At 35.7% G+C, this 17898-nt stretch overlaps 1 protein-coding gene across 4 annotated transcripts in view; it reads left to right on the top strand.

The window, feature by feature from the left end:
• The window catches only part of SEMA3A (semaphorin 3A), a 339853-nt gene that overhangs the window by 302240 nt on the left and 19715 nt on the right, over positions 1-17898 (top strand). For all 4 annotated transcript variants that reach the window (XM_074827923.1, XM_074827921.1, XM_074827922.1 and 1 more), the window contains 4 exons: positions 946-1090; positions 6804-7023; positions 12066-12157; positions 15449-15490. In XM_074827923.1, coding sequence (XP_074684024.1) covers positions 946-1090; positions 6804-7023; positions 12066-12157; positions 15449-15490 — 499 coding nt within the window. The remainder of the gene's footprint in view (positions 1-945; positions 1091-6803; positions 7024-12065; positions 12158-15448; positions 15491-17898) is intronic.

The raw sequence follows: 17898 nt of genomic DNA, 5'->3' as shown, positions 1-17898 counted from the left end.
AGTAAGAACTAATGAATTAGGTTTCTTTTCTTATGAGCAATGTACATCATCACTCTGAAGCTACTAATCACAAAGACTATCAGTTTCTCAGGCAGTTCTTGCCATCGAATTGGCTTTTTATAGTGGGGATCAGAATTTGTAGCCCTTTCCACACAGACCTGGAAAAATAACACAAGCATAAATATGCTTGTTTGGGGGCAGGGTAAGATAGAAAATCTGTGGTGTGAGAAATTAGTTACTCAAGGAGATATTAGTAAAAAATATTGCTGAAATCTGGAAACTTTAATGATCTTTCAAAAGTTCTGTTATTGAATCACATATAACTGTGACATGAATGTTTTGGTTTCACTGTGCTTTCACCAAGAACAAAATTATGCTTGTAGCTTTGGCCTGAGGAAGGTTTGCAGTACTGGTTGCATTGCCACATTTATTTGTGAAGGACAAAAGTTTTAGTTTCTAAACAGAAAGAATGTTTCTAATGATAACCAGGCATAGAAGAGGGAGATTTACAAGTCCTTACTGTCTTCTGTAGGAAATCTTAAGGTAAGAAACAACACTGAAGTTTGCCTGTGTGCTGCCCAAATGACAGAAGAGACTGCTAAAATATAGAAAAATGCAAAGTGTAGGAAAGAGTTGAATAGTCCTCTAGGGACAGCCCCGTTGAAGTTTACTCAAACTGGGGCTTTGGTCTTCTGGGGACAATATATTTTAAATAGTGGAATAGCAACCATCTGCTTAGGAAAATGTCTGAGAGATCATATCAGTTATGCTGAGCTTTCACAGGAGGTGAGTTAGGATTGCTCTGAGAACATGTCAGAGTTTTGATAATCAACACATGCAATAAATTAGAAAGCAACAGGCCGCTATTCCCATAGCTCTTCCACTCAATAAAACTGACTGATAATTTAAAGAACCTCATCTGACTTCTTCTCCCCTCATTTTTAGTAATATCTTCAAGGGGTCAGCAGTGTGTATGTACAGCATGACTGATGTGAGGAGGGTATTTCTTGGTCCCTATGCCCACCGAGATGGCCCAAACTACCAGTGGGTTCCCTACCAAGGGCGAGTGCCATATCCACGACCAGGAACTGTAAGTACCCTAAGAAATATAGTAATCTGAAATGGGAAAACTGTGGAAAATATTTTCACACATTACATGGTCCTTGAGCTGAGATTCAGGGAAGAAACTGAAAAAGATAATGAAATGGATAAGGTGATTGGGGAAAGCTGACGATTCCTCCCGGTCAAAAATGTACTGACTTTCTTGTGAAGTATGAAACTGCAATAGCAACTTCATTTGGATTTTAATTTTGGCATTCATATTAACAAATTCAGCGGAAATTTGAGCAATGGCTGGAGAATTTTACTGAAAGTCAGATGTTTAATAGATTACTCTGCATTATCCTTTCCTTGGAATTTGTCTTTGTTCCAAATATTAGCTGGGCCATTCTTAGTGACAATGAACAGAAAACAGAACATCTGCCTGACTGTAAAGAAATTTCAATTGTTCTCGACATTAAATCTAGTATAGTGAGACAGATATTTCTGCAATGGATGGTACAGTGACTATAACATTTTCTAACTTCCATTGGCATTTTTAAAAATCTATGCTTCTACCTGTTTCTCTGTTTCTAGTTTATGAGTGACTAAAATGTCAGTGTATATAAGACATCCACATGTACAACTCCCAACTGATGTCATCACATTCTAGAAATATTTAACTGTCTCTGAAATTACCAGTAGTCTAAGAAGATGGGACATTCATGAAAAAAGCATTAATTGTATACATTGGGATAGCTCCTTAGCTAGTATAAATCAGCTTGGCCCATTTAAGTTGTGAAATATCATTGCTGAAGATTAAATATCTGTGCACACATGTATGCATATAAACATGTAAATATAAATAATATATCTGTCTATAATATTCTTTTAAAAGCCTCCTTAAATATAAAGCACAAAACAAACCAAGAATAACTTTGATCTTTTCTGTTAAATCATCAGATTTTCTACATTTGTCTGTTATGTTTTGAAATTGTTCTTTCAAACATGATCTTTCAATTGATCTCCAACAGCTAGACAATATATATGCTCAACCTAATGAAAATTACTTCCTAAATAAAACAGTGGCTCCCTGACAGCCAGATTCCTCAGTACTCCTCACTCCCTCACTATGACTGCGAAAGAGATTCCTAATTTTTTCCAGAGTTAAAATACAAGCTCTGCAGCATAGGAGAGGTTTCATTTTTTATTTGATGCTGAACCTTTTTTTTTTTTTTAATTACTATAGTTAACACTGATATGTTTTTAAGTTGTATTGTTTTACATCCTTGTGGAAAATGTGAATGAGTAGATTTTTTGGTATTTCTTATATAGCTAATATAATATTCTTTTCAGTCTGACAGACTTAATAAGTTAGTGTTCATTATTCTGTTTATTTATATTGCTCTTTGATTCCAGTATTGATAAACCTTTCTAAACAAAACCAAATAATAGATATTATGTAAAACTACAACGAAGAACGTTACATGTTTCTATCACAGAAATGGACTGAGATACAGAACTGGCTGCTGAATAGTGGCTCTGTTACATTCATTCCTCAGCAGAGTTTGGACACAGCTCTATTGAGATTCTGAATGCACAGCTCAAATATTTGCCCTAGAGACTGGCAACACAGCCCGGCCTGCCTCAGAGCCTGTGGGTTATTCCAAGACTTGTCTGAGGGTCTTGAACTGAGATCCATATGGGAGAAGAATAACTTGATCAAATTCCCAGGAACAAGCAGAAAAGCAGGGACCCGAATACAGCCCCTAAGTGGCTAAGTTACCTAAGCCACCAGATCTTTTGCCAAAGTAGGGAAATACAGTTAAGTTACATACACTTTTTTTCTGGCTACCCTCTCAGAATGGATTTTACCCTTACAATTTCACTATAACATACTTATACCAAGATTCACAAAGAAAATGTGAAAATGTTCAGATTTCATTGTAAACATTTTTCTTGCCTAAGGGTAAATGTGATCCCAAATTATACATAGCCCTTCAGCTGCATCATGTAGTGCAAGAGGCCATGCCACTGTAAATTATGTTAATTAAAGAGTAGCTGAGGCCATCAGTTTCTCCTAGCCCACTGCCAGTGACTCCAATACTGGTGTCTACCACTTTGAAAAATATTTTTTTTTTTCCCTCACAGTTGCTAAATCATTCTACTGTATTAGTAGGATAAAACTGAATTTTAAGATCAGAGGTGTTTCTGGCTGAAAAGAAGCTTTTTGTTTCTAAAGTGATAAAATTGAATGTATTTTCAATGGCTTTGAAGACCTGTTGAGAATAAAGAAGAAAGGTTTTTGAAGTTCCTTTAGATGTCAGACTTATGGCTTCCTTTTCCAAGAAACGGGGAAAAGGAAGGGAGAAACAAAACCTGAGCTCCCTACAATGATTCTGTTCCAGATCTCACTGCAGATAAACAGTGCTGAACTATCTGAGGAATTTAATACGTGTAGTGCCAGTAAACTTCTTGAGCATCTGGTGACTTGCCCAGTACGAGCAAAGAAAAAGAAAAGTTTAATGCTTCTTTTGAAAAGTCAGAAAAATTTGTAAACAATACTACATCAGCTTCACATTTAACAAAGAAGTTGCCAAGATTCTTCCTTTAAGATCTATAAATTATTATTATTTTTAACCTTTTAACAATACTTGGGAGAGGAGGGAGGATTTTTGTTTATACTTCATCTTGAGTGAGGTACCTCATCCTGAATTCCTATCTGACTTTCTGTGAATTAATCTATAGAGATCAAGTTTTCTCTGCTTCATGGTACCAAGAGTCTATCTTCAGTTATGACCAAAGCTCTTTTTGTTCTTAACAAAATGTAGCTATTGATTTATTCTGTTGGATTCCCTAATGGGACAGTTAGCGGGTAGCCTAGTTACCTCCTCCTGGCTGATCAAAACCCATGACATAGCATACTGGGGACTGGCAATTGGAAGTTAATGGTAAATGCAAGAGTTCTTTTGACTCTATTTGAATCCAAGATCAAGCACATTTCTCCAAACTTTTTCAGGACATTTGTATTCATGCCTATCTTTTGGCACCTGAAAACTTTGTATTTCCTTGCTGTCAGTGGGATCGATTAAGTATATAAACATGAGTTCTGATGAAGCGCCTTGCCAATTAGCTTGACCTAGACCCACTAATATCAAAAGCAGTCCTGTCATTAGCATCGAGGATAATGTCTTTGTTGTGTGTCCTGGTTTTGTGCCCATAACCTAAATAAACATGACAGGACTTTCCTTCTCAGGACAGCTCAGACTTCATGTGGGTTGAGATTTCTCTGCAAACAATTTGGACTATGGATAGGCTAAATCTAACCTACTGATGGTGCCCATTTCACTCCATCAGCAAAGGGAGTTATAGCCAAAAGACTTTTATTGCATCTCAGTCAGCTTCCTAAAGTTGAGTGGGATGAATGTGAGCTGCAGACTAGTCCAGGTAATGTACTTTAGACTTCACATGTAAAACCACAAAGTTACCGGCCATTATTCTCAGAAAAGCAGGGGGTCCAAGCAGTAATCTGGCTCTCAGAATTGGGAGTCTCATTTAAACACACAGAGTTATGACACTAATTTTAGTTTTATGGTTTTTCTGCATAAAATATATCTTGGTCAACATTGCTGCAAGTAAAATCATTCGTTAGAAAATGAGCCAGAAAGTAATATTCAAGCAATTGAATCACAGCTGAAATTCATTTACTTAAAATTGAAATGAATATTCATTTACTGGTTTTTTCAGTGTTTGCCCAGCTGCAATTAACAATACTTAGCTCTTGTGTAGTGATTTTTATACTTAAAGCACTTTACATATATTGTCTAATTAATCATTATCTAATTAATCTGAGTAATTAGTATTGAATTGTAGTTAGAATATCAATCGAGATGTAAAGCAAACAAAACTGAAGTGTTGAATTTGAAACATAATCTTTGAGACAGACAATGGTTTGGCCAATGATTATAAAAAGCCTATCTGATTTTAACTTTGTAATATTTCTGTATGAGAGAGCAAGAGCATATAATAATAAAAAAGCTGAAAAATATTGACACAATGAAGTAGATAACTAACTTGCCTTCTGCTTAGTCTGCTCCACATGCATTAATCAAATGTCCTCACTCCCTCCTTCCCTTCCTCCCTTCCATACCATATAATTGAACAGAATGCAGGAATTTGCTTACTAACAAATATGCCAAAAAGGGACAACTTACACTTTATATGTCCATGCTAAAAGCGTCCCTTTGCTGCGTATAACAACTACTCCTTTTGACAACATTGATTTTTTAATTTGATTTCTGATGAATTATTAATAATTTGGATCAAGGTGATAGCAAAGACAATTGATTTCTTCTGCTGAGTATCCTTCAGGGTCTGGATTCTTGGTTAATAAGATGTTGTCCTCTAGGTATTTAATTGGAAGATATACTATACATGGATATAAAGGTCAAATTATCTAGGGTATTTTAACACCAGCTGTTTATATTTCAGATTCAAATGACGCAAACATAATTATTATCAACTGTGTTTCAGAGTTTTATATGTCTTAAATCAGTATCTGAACAGATTAGAGTGGGGGACACCAAGTTCTTTGCCGAGTATCTTTGGACTGGTGACTCAGTGCCATTGTGGCTCATTTTCTTCATCCATTCAACATTACTAAGACACTACCAATGCTTACTTTAAAGTAACCTCTAATTGTTCATAAATACTTACCAATTCTACAGAAGAGACAAGGGCAAACAGTGGTGATAGCCAGTCCTCAAGTCTCTGCATGGGGACATGCGGTAGGTGAAAGTGGAAGAATATTTTTGTGGATACCAAAGCCTGGTTTTACCTCTCTTTTCCTTCTCAGCCTCTACATTTTGTTCATGTTGGGAGAGTGTAAGCAGAGAATTTTCTGCTTTTCACAGATTAGAGGCAAAACTATATGGCCCACCCATGGCTGTATAAGGGAGCAAAGGGACTCTTTACTGTGCTACTTCATGGGGACGAGCTTAATCCCAAGGGGATACCAACGTTTCCGTTACTGCGCGGTACACAACAGTGAGGAGTTATTTCAGTTCTTTAGTGAGTTGTCTAACCTAACTGTTCACACTGACAGTGCAAGAAGCAACACTCACAGGAGGCTTTCTTTAGAATCAGTGGAGAGAGAAGAGAAACATTTAGGACATGACTCTTTTGATTTGATTTAGTGTAACAGAATCCATGTTATCAAGACTATGTGGATGGCACAGGCTTGTTGAGACAAGCAGGATTTTGAAAAGTCATTAGAACAGGGAATTGTCCCAGCAGTTAAGGATTTGGTTCCTAGGCGAGGAATTGATTTCCAGTCAAATTCTGAAGACAATACTTTGAAACTAAGATGGTAGCATAATTAATTAATTTTCTGTTGTATACATAACCAAATACTCAAATTGCTTGTTTCATATTGAATTTTAGATAATTCAGGATTTCTTCCTTGTGCCAATTAAAGATTAATACTAATCAGTAAATTACTAAAAATCCTTTTGCACTACATTATAGTAAGAAAAACTATGTATGAGGATCATTTACACTCTATTAAGCAGATTGATTTAAATAAAAATTTTAAAAAAGTACTTTTAGTGAAGAATCAACTTGTGCTGTCTGTCATGAATCACTTAGATCCCCTGTCGTATTTAATTATAAACTGCAGTAGTTGGGATGATTGTAATGAAATGGATTTCTAATACGTTTCCAGTGACTGATAATTAAATGTAAAACTTTTTCTCTTTTATTTCCAGTGTCCCAGTAAAACATTCGGAGGCTTTGATTCCACCAAGGACCTTCCTGATGAAGTTATAACATTTGCAAGAAGTCACCCAGCCATGTACAACCCAGTATTTCCCATCAACAACCGTCCAATCATGATCAAAACAGACGTGGATTACCAGTTCACACAGATAGTAGTAGATCGAGTAGATGCTGAAGATGGCCAATATGATGTGATGTTCATTGGCACAGGTGAGAAGTTTTGAATCTACACTGTATGCTTCTCCAGGTATTATGGAGACATAGCTCAGACAAAATTTCAGAACACTGATTTATGTTCCAGTATATACCTGTGAAAATTTGGGGCAAGACTCAAAACTCTGTGTGTGGGGAGGTCTTTGTTACATACATTCACTGTAACAGGTTCAGGCCTTGGCCTGCGTAGCTTAATTCTTTAGGAGCTTTGCCAACTGGATTAAGATCAAACCACTCTCTTTTCAACTGCTGTTATTAGTGAATTTTATTAGAAATATCTTGCCTCATTAATTATAATTTTGAAGTACTGCGTAAGAAGTATTAACATGAATGAGGCAAGTATCCAGGTATGGGAAATGTCTTGTGTGCCTTTCAAGTATTTCAAGTATTGCCTTAAGATGCCCAGCTCTTTAGCCAGAAGAGTACATCATTTTAGTTAAGGTGAAGATATCTGGCACATACAAAGTGTTTTAAGAAGTGTTGGTAATAGAAACTTGATACCCTTTCCAAAGCATTTGCAGAATCATACAGCTTGGGCATTTTATCAAAAGTGGAAATATGCACTCAGAATAGACATCTTTTCCAGAAAGGTAATAATGAGAAATAACAGTAGCCAAAAATTAGCTGATACTCATTTGCCTATGTTCAGGGGCTTCTTAACTATGCTGATTAGCAGTTGGTGGATCTGCTTCTTCACCTTTGAAGATTTTCCACCAGTTGGCTGGTGTTTCAGTTATGTTGAATAAAAGTATTTTAAACTTCTATTAAACATAATTGCTAGTAATTAGACATTGGCATCATGAAACCAAACCAAATCAAACCAAAACCCCACTGTTTCTTTTCAGCCTTGGACCAAAAAATATCTGTCTGTCTGTCTTATAACAGTCCAATTTTTCCTTGCTTTAAGTACAGTTCTAGTACTCTAGACCTGGAGTCAGATTTCCAAAGCAATAAATCTCAAAAGTCTCTTTAATGTTGATGCCTGAAATATATTATGAGCAAACTGAGAGCTGATGAAGCTTTGTACCAAACACAGTGCATGCGTAGCAATTCAGAACATTTACTGCAGGAAATGCAGCTCTGCAGAAAGTGTTCCAGCTCTTTAAAGTTGTGAGCTGAGTTATTAGATACCAGTGCTACAATATGTTCTTGCATAAAACACTGAAAAGTAATTTCATGTGATTTTACACAACACATGTATTTTCCATCAAACATTAGAGACTTCAATGCCATCTACAATTGGCAGTGTTTTTTGCCTTTCAACGAGTCTTCTATGACCTGGTCCAGTCCAGAAAAAAAAAAAAAAAAAAAGGCAATACTCCCCTTGGCTGTGATGTGAGGGAACAAGCCCTTCAGCATCCAGAGTATGATGCTGAACAAATGTAAGGAGCTGATTTATGTCTACATCTTAAGCACAAGAGGTGGCATTTATCTCACCAAAGTTTGGCATTCAGTCTAAGAAAGATGCATTGGCTTCTGCAAGGGAAAGAGATAAGTACTTCCAGAGAGAGATTCATTGTACTTTTATCGAGACCTGTATTAGAGTAAGATGAATAGTTATGCAGAAGTTCCCATCTGTTTTCAGACAGTACAGGAAGACTTGCTTAAACCTGAGCTATAGCTTTTAGATAATTATCATTACGTATAATGATTCTTATCTAAATTAGTCAGGCAAGGTCTCCCTCTGAAAGAGCCTCAATGATACTAACTCTTACCTTTGAGCTGGGAATTTAGACACTCAATTCCATAAACCACTAATATATTCAGATGTGTGGTAAGTGCTCTGGATCCCATCCAACATTGCAGATAGTTGTGCCCAAGAACTGTAAGAAAAGTACTGAAAGATTGTTACTTGCACTTGCCAAAAGAGATTTCAGCACCAAAACCCCAGGTTGGTAAGTGCAGACTGTTATTATTTCTTGAAATATTACTTTTGTCCATAGAAACTGTTCTTTTTCCAGCAGGAGGACAAGAATAGGCATTACACCTGTGCATGGAGCTGGAGCACAGAAGATGCTCCGTGCTCTTCTGAGCTCACTATCCTCATTGAGGTTTTCAGAATGAGTAAAGGGCATCTTCCACTTAGGGGGAAAGGAGAAGAGGCGGAACTGAGGCCCTGCCTGCCTTCTGCCAGAAAGCTTCACCGAGCCAGCTGGTCAAAGTCAAAGAAACCAGAAACAGATACACAATCAACATGTATCATATCTTCCCCAAACAAAGAACAAACTGGGGAGCAGATAAGGGACTCTAGTCACAGTCCAGTTTCCCACTTGATGATCTGAACCTATGACAAAGCCAGAATTAAGCTCTCTGGGGTATGACTGGATTTTTCTGTGCAGGTCTGTCCCATCAGATTAGATATATTTCTCTGTATTTTCCCATTGCTGTTGCAGCAATCTACATTATTCCCACATGCTGCTGAACTTCAATATGTTGAAGAAACACTTTTTTTTTTTCCTTTTCATTGAATAACTGATGATAATTGAACACAACATAATTAATAGCCATCCAGTGTGGTCACATTTTCCTTTCCTGTGGGTGAAATCTTTAGCTGAGCAGTTTCTTTCCCACTGTGATTGTACCAGTGTGTTTCACAATGGAAATCAAATCATATCGGCATGTTTGAAATTATATCAGAAAACAACAGGATTTAAGATATGCAATTAATGCATATCCTGAGTGTTTGATGCTTGGGATCATTTGGCACAGTCAAGGTACATCTGTCAGTAAAACAAATTAATAACAGTAATCTTATCTTAGTGAGTAGAGCCTATTGATCCTAAAGGAGAAGCCTGATTCCATTTGTGTGAAATTATTTGAAACACTACTCTGTAAAACTTGATCTAGAACTCAGATAAAGCCCCACTTTTGTACCTGTGACCTGACCAGAGGTACCATAGTGATTAACACAGTGTATCTTTGACCTCAGAGGCTTTCTTGAGCATCAAGCGACTGTAATTGTTGCAGGATCCACTTAAAAGTCAGACCTTTTTTTGAAACATTATGTGGGGAACTCATGTCTGCTCAGTGCCCACTCAGGCTCCACAGTTTCCCTTGTCTTGTTTTGTCAAAAATTCCCCTTTATTTCTAGAAGATGGCATTTGATGGATTGTGACTGAGGACAGTCATAGTCCTATGCTGTTATATTTATTAGATTAGAGTTCTCTTTTTTTACTCGTACAATGTATTTTCCTCAAAACCACAGTCATCAAATTATCAGGATAATTAAGGAAATGAACTCATCCATTAAATTACAAATATAACTAACGTTAAATAATCTGTTGTTCTGAATGACCCTGTTGTAGAAATGTGTATTTTTTTCTTTCTTGTTTTAAAATTTATCTTGCATTTGTTTGTATTGTTCTCAATATTCTTTGAATTAAATATATTCAATTAGCAGCAGTAACCATAATGAAACCACTTCCAAAACAACTTATCTAGTATTTTGCTAGCTTAGTTTGTACATGTAGCTGCCTAAATAAAAAGGAAGTTGTGCTTTGCTTTGTTGCTATTGTCCTAAGAACATTTTTTTCTTTTTAAAAAAGAATCTATGAAATTATGACTAATGAAAGACAACAGTGATATACATATTTTGTGGGGAAAAAAATCACTTCTTTCTAAACTTCAAAAAATATGTACTTAGAAAATAACATCTGCTTAAAGGAGAGCAGATGGAAAAATGAAGATCTCAGTTCTACAGGATATTCTAGGTTTTCTAGAATATTTTAATCCAAATTCATGTAAAGAATTTGAAATACCAGAATTTTCTCATGAAATCAATAGCTTTTAAATTTTTCACCTTATGAAAAACATTTTCAACTTGTGTAATCTGTTTCAATTTTATGTGTATTTTCAATATAGAAGTAGTGAGTTGTCATGGTGCTAATCAGAAGTTTCAACTAACACAGAGAAATATATATACATTCAAAATATGTTTTGATTTTGTGTAATTGATGGGTAATTCTTGTTTTAAGAATATTGAGCTTTATAGTTCTGTTACTTTTTTATCAATTTAAAATCCCTTGTATTTTCCTAAACTGTTACTGCTATAGAATGTGCAGCATTAAAAGTCCTCAGGGACATAGTTGTTATTCCTGTGATACATTTGCAGGGCACTACACTAGGCTGGTTAAAAAGAAAAGTCACATACAGAGTGTTTCCATTTCAGAGCCTACAGTGATGTGTACCAACCTAGAAATAATTATTTATTTTTTGTTGTTGTTTTTCCCTGAAAAGCCTGTTCATGGAAACAAACAAATAAATCACATATGGAGAAGCTGTAAAACAGAGATGGTCTTAAGTCTCAACCATATTCACAAAACCAAAGGCTGTAGCTCAGGAATTTCAAGTACTGGCCTTGTTCATGTTAAAGCCAATTGCAAAACTCCAAGAATGTAAATGGATATAGTATTAAAATGCTGGCACACATCTATTTCTAAACAGAAGATACAAGTTGTGTTGCTTGTTACCCCTCAGTGAAGACCAGTATCTAACACACAGAGAAATATAGATGCCTTAAGGGGCTTATACATCTTAGGCACTTTGTTTGACATGAGGAAGATCACATGTACTTAACAGATCTAATAGCTTCATCTGTCTAACATTTATTCAGATGTTTTTATATCCATACTGAGCCTTTTGACACCATCTTCACATGCATTTTAAGAATGAAAAACATTATATTGAAAATGGACAATAAAACATGCATGGGTAAATTTAATGCATGTCCTTCCTCAATTAAATGACTGAAACGTGACTTAAATAGCATTTCAGTCCTTTTTATTCTTTAATAACTATAGTAATATTTATCTTCTTTGTTGCATTTTGATAGTTGAAAGACTTCAGTGAAATGTCCTACTGCAATTCAGTGTTTTTCCAGGTTATTAAATAGCAGTTGTTATTTTGAACAAGTACTCACAGATGCGTAGCTTCAGAGTCTTTGTATGTGAAATAATTACATACTACAAGAAACTCTGGCTGTTCTGAAACTGAAGTATGCATCTTAAGCACCTGAAAACTTTTTTTTTTTCCTTTTCAAGATATCGGAACAGTTCTTAAAGTGGTTTCAATTCCTAAGGAGACTTGGCATGAATTAGAGGAAGTCTTGCTGGAAGAAATGACAGTCTTTCGGGTAAGTGCGGCTAAATTTCAAGTGTCAGGTTGTAGATTTCTTTGTGGACAGCTGCAAACTAAACTTCTTGCAGTCTAGCCAAGGAATAGCCTGGCATACCCCTCTAATTAGCTTGTCATTTACAGACCCAGACACTAGTCAAAATAAACTTTGAAACTTCCAGTCCTAGCTGGAGGTTAATGATAAAAGAAATGGCATTCTGGGCTTTTGTTTTGTTGTTTGAAAAGTAAATTAGTATCTCTGAATCTTAGAGCTAGTACATGCTGTAGTTAAGTATGTATCTTGCAAGTCTGGGAATAATGCCTCTCTGTTTTCTCCCACAGAGATATACAAAACATGAATTTTATAGTTGTGTCAACTCTTAACACTATTCAGACTATCAGCATAATGTAACTATGAAGATACTTTAGGAAAAACAGTGATCTGCAGAGATTTCTTTTGCGTAATAATCTGAGAAACAAAGAAAGTGTTTATATTTTCAAAGGTGACTTTAGGGCCTCATTTTCATGACTTGACACAAGACGTGATAAACCCCTAATCTGTAGTACTTTTTTGTGAAAATCAATCTCTTCTATTTTTCCTATCTGAGTCACCTAAAAAATAAGGCATCCCATAGGCACTCCTGCAAGTTGAGGCTGAGTAAACCTTTCAAACACTTTCCAGACAGAACCCAGGGATGTCTTGTGTTTTGTACACAACAACGAATCATTTACATTCCTCACGTTATTCTTTTTGTCAGTGCTGTTTTATGGCACCAGTTCACAGGCTCCAGGCTTTCAGGGGGTTGATACCTAGCTGGGAGCGTGAGGTTAATCTGACTGTGTGAAGATGATGCTTGTGTGCTTGGAGAGCCCCACATCACATGGTCTTGCTCCAGATGTGCTGACAAGGGCTGTGCTCAAAACCTGCCACAGGGGCCCAGCCACCCCTCATCATAGTCAGTTGCCATTCCTTTATCTTTGGTTTCTGAACAGACACATCATATCTAAACAGACCTTGTATATCATGTTGTTATTATTTCTAATATTATTTTTATTTTTTTCTTGTGGGCAGTCTTGCACAGAAACCAGTGTTTTGAGTGCAAGATACCACTGAAAAATGGGTATCTGTTTCTGCAATCCATGGGGTTTTTTGAGAGCAGAAATGTGGGTTTTTTTCTTTCTTTGTTTTAGCAGAAAAATAAAGTAGAAACTATGAGGAGAAAATGAGACAAGTAATTTGTGGCTCCCAGCTTTTTTTCTTTTCTGTACACGCAAAAGTCATTACATTAATGCAGGGTAATTTGGCAATTGTTGATAATGTATGAGTCTCTTCCCTAAATCAAGTAGAAGTGCCAAGCTGAAGGAGATCAGAGAAATATAAAAGTGAAAGAATGAAAATAAATGGAATGAAAGTTTTATTTCAGAAAGGCTTTACAGAAGTAGAATGGTTAATGGCAAATTCACATCTGGTATTTTACTTTATATATGTATTTATTCATTACACAAAAGGATTTTGGTCTTCTGATTTACTTGAAAGCTCATTTATCTCCTTTAGCATGTATTTAAGCCTTCAAAAGGGCCTTAATGTACTTCAGTGGAATAAGCAGAATTTGTATGCATACGATATGGATCTTTCAATAGGGATTTTACAAGTACCTTAACCAAATGTAAGTTTCTTTAGTTACTAAAGAGTCTGTGGACATCATAAACAATGTATTTTGATGTTTAAACTGCAACACTTCTTGGTTATAATGCCATGAAACTGAAAATTTTCTGTATCTATTACATTGATAACAAATTCCTCTTTTAACCGCATTTGTGCAATATTTCTCTGAACAGCTGAGCAAACAAACTAATGAGTTCAATTTTCATTCAACTGTTACGCTTAATTGATGCTTTCTGATATAAGGTCTATTAACCCATTTGTAAAGGCAAGTCCACATGCTTAAAATCCACTGACCTATATCAAATTCTCTCAGGATAAGAAAGTTGAAAGCTACACAAGTGTAAAACCTTAATAAGGACTTTATTAATATACATAACCAAGAGTATGATGAATGGGATCAATAGTAGAATTTTAGATGGAATAAAGATCATAGACAATTGACTTGGACAGTTTGTAGCCAAATTATGCCACTTTTACTCTCAGGATTAAAAACCATTCAAGCAGCTGGGCCTAAAAGGTGTAACAGTCTTTTAATCAGATCTAAACATACTTATTCTGTTAAATATTTCCTACAGTCTCTCATGTAACAAATTAGATATTGGTTTGACATCTGCTTGCTACAGATAATTATAATTAAGAGTGGAGAACAATAATTCTCTTTGGTGGTTTAGCCCCTGCCGGGGTCTGAGACCACGCGGCCGCTGCCCCTCCCCCACAAAGGGAGTGAAATACAAAGCCCCAAGACTGAAATAAGGAAAGGTTTAATACAACAGTGCAATAGCAACACAACAAACAACAGCAATAACAATAACAGTAATAGTGATAGCAATTAACAGAGCAAAATAGCTACCAAATACGGCAGTGAGAGGAGCAGATGTACAAAACCACACGTGCACCGCGCTCCTGCGCCAGGAAAAATGTGACGTGCCAGGATGTGAAGTCCGCATGGTATCTGAATAACCCGGCTAGAGCTCCCCGCCACTGCTGGGGAAACTTAACCCTATCCTGGTTAAACCAGGACATTCTCCTAGTGACTCATTTGGTTGATTAAATAATTGGTATTCCAGGGTGTAAAAACCCTCTTGCCAGTTTTAGTTCTGTGTTCTGCAAATATGAGTAACTTCTTTGTATGTGAATAGTGTGGTGCAGTCAACAAGATTATACTTGGGATTAAGGCTTGTTCTTATGAATAAAACTTTTCAGGAATGTTTTTTTCACCTTGATATGGTCAAAACGTGTTGCTTATTTCAGTGTTATCACCTTAAATATATAGTATCTATGTACTTTGATACAGCCATTATTATTTTCATATTACCTGGGAGGTTCTTTAAATGTAGTTTTAATGTTAATTGTAGAAATTAATTTCAAGATGTGAAACTAGTAACAAAGTAATCACAATGAAACTAATAATCATGGAAAATGATATATCTACAATCAACATAGGAATCAAAGACGCACCCAGATATGTACACACGTTCTGATTCACTTACAGCTAGAAACTATTCCATTGCAAGACAACAAGAAGCACTATTACTAAGTAGTGTCTAGTTTAACTTCAGGGTTTCTAGGTTGGGCAAATAGCATTCTAGCAGAATTTTTATGTTTATAGAGTTTATTTTATATTTTCGCTCTTTTTTCCCCTAGGAACCCACTGTTATTTCAGCAATGAAGATTTCCACAAAACAGGTACTATGTGCACAAACTTTAAATCACTTTTAAATATTTATTGGTCTCTGTCTTTTAGAAACAGTAACTTGGCAGTCAGTAGAGACATATTAATTACAGCAGCAGCATCCCAGCCCTTTACATAAACATCAGTAGTTTCTTAGGAAAATATGATATGCAAAGGAAAAAGGAAAAGTCTAGTATGTATTACTTACTGGTAAGGTGAAAACTAAACACCAACTAACCAACTGTCTGGAGGGTCTCAAGAAAAAAAAAAAATGTTCTTATGACAGAGGAACTGTCCAAAAGGAGTGTCCAGACTTGGTCCTTTGCTTTAACAGGACTAGTTTTAGTCTCTCTGGGAATAGTCTAGTATAAAACGCAGTGGAAGCAAAGACTAGAAATGAGACATCCTGAAATAGTGGAAGCAAAGTCTGGAAATGAGACATCCTCCTGTCTGTCTGTCCAATGTCCATTCCATTCCTGGATGTGCACCATTCAGCTTTCAGAAAGAAGATAGATCTGGTTTAGTCCAAATTTTCCATGGCCTTCTGGTTCAGTGACATGATTAGGATATGGGTTCCAGACTTCAGAATTTATATTTCCTACTTTCTATTGAGTGCACTAATAACTAACTGTTTAAAGAAAAGATATGTATTATAGTCTTCGTTGTAGACCACACCATAACTAAAATTAACTGGACTTGTTGATGAATGGAGGTAAAGTTTTGTCTGATTTACAAGGTGATTCCTGCATTTGTGAGCAGATACAAGCAATTATTATTAGGCTTCTTTGTGAAGCAGCTGATGAATTATGTAGTTGTGCAAAGAACATTGCTTTGCAGTCAAGGAGTGAAGTGGGTATTAGGTGCCTATCTTCCAGTTCTGCCTTGAATTAGGTAGATGGATCCCAGCCACTGTCACTTGCTATCTCAGAAGTTTGAGACATAAAATTTAGTGTCAAATTTAACATAATTAACATAATAAAACTTTTTTTTTTTCTTTTTCATATTCATGTTGATTTGGAGCTTAATCTGGTAAATACAAGCAACTTGTTAACAGTCATTAATTTTTCTATTAATGTCATTGTCGGTAAAGAGAAGATTTGGTAGTACTTCCAGGATGGGATGTCCTAAAAATTGTATGTGTTATAAATAAGATTTAGTTAATTCATCTACCTTACTCTATACATTATTGATTAATTAATTAATTAATTAAACAGAGCTAAATTCATCCTGTAATGGACAAAGCCCAATATTATGTTTGAAAAGCTGCATATTTAACTCAGAATTCACTGTATTTAAGAAAGTTGTCTGAAAACATTCATGTATTTGACAGAAAACATTTTGTTTGGGGACACTCTTCTAATATAGTTTACCACCTAAACCAACAAAAATGGCAGGACAAAAAAAGTGCACTATTGAATACTGGGATATTTAAAAACAAACCTGTAAAGTTGTGTGTATGTCCACATCATACCAAAATGCCCCTGCTTTGGATTATTTTTATAAGTACATTCCCTTAAAGCAGACAATCAGATTTGATAATGGACCATGGATCTTCATACAACCTCTTCTTCAAAGCATCTTTAGTTATTCAAAAGAGATTACAATTTTCCCTGACTCTTTTGAAAACAAATTTACACTGCTAAAATTGTCTAAAACTAAAAAAGAGCATAAAACACAAGTTATTCCGGCAGAGTTAAGCTCATGAAAAATCAACCAGCCTCAGGCTAAAAATGACAGAATCATGATACAGTATGACAAGCTTTTGGCACTGTGTCTCTGTATCAAATAAGTATATGGCAACATGTTTCCATTTTATATTTATGATTTTAAAATACTGTGGTTTTATAACGCAAACACTTTACTCATTGTGTTCTGATAAGCAGGGCGTTTTTCATATAAACAGAACGATAATTCTATGCATTGTAGAAAGCAGAATCATGACATGTAAACAGTAAAACCAACATGTCTTATTGAATAACTTTAAAGCAATCACTTCATTTTATTTTTTCACTAGCAATTCTTCCATCCAATTATCAAAACATGGTATGGGGAGTTTCTCCTTGGTTTTGAATATTTTACTACACTGGTTGTTCAAAGCTACCTCTTTTGCCATTGTGACTATATGTTGTTACAAATGACTCTTCTTCCTAAAGACCAAAATCCACAAATTCCTCAGGAGCAGAATTTAGCTTAATTTTTAAATTATATAAAACTCTTAAGGTTCCCATGCCTCTGTCTTTGAGTATGAATTCGGCCCTTGAGCAAGAGTGACTTTGAGCAAGAAAATTTAAACTTTATGTGTAAGACTAAGCCTTGATACAGTCTTTCTCAGCTCTGCTTTATTTCACAGGAATTATATTTTCTCACTAAAGCTACATATACCTCCTAATTGGGGAGTCCTAGGTTGGTGTAGCCTTTATTA

The sequence above is a fragment of the Strix aluco genome, chromosome 5 (assembly GCF_031877795.1).
Source record: "Strix aluco isolate bStrAlu1 chromosome 5, bStrAlu1.hap1, whole genome shotgun sequence".
Lineage (NCBI taxonomy): Eukaryota > Metazoa > Chordata > Aves > Strigiformes > Strigidae > Strix > Strix aluco.
The sequence above is the reverse complement of the archived record's forward strand: the minus strand, read 5'-3'. Positions and strand labels throughout refer to the sequence as shown.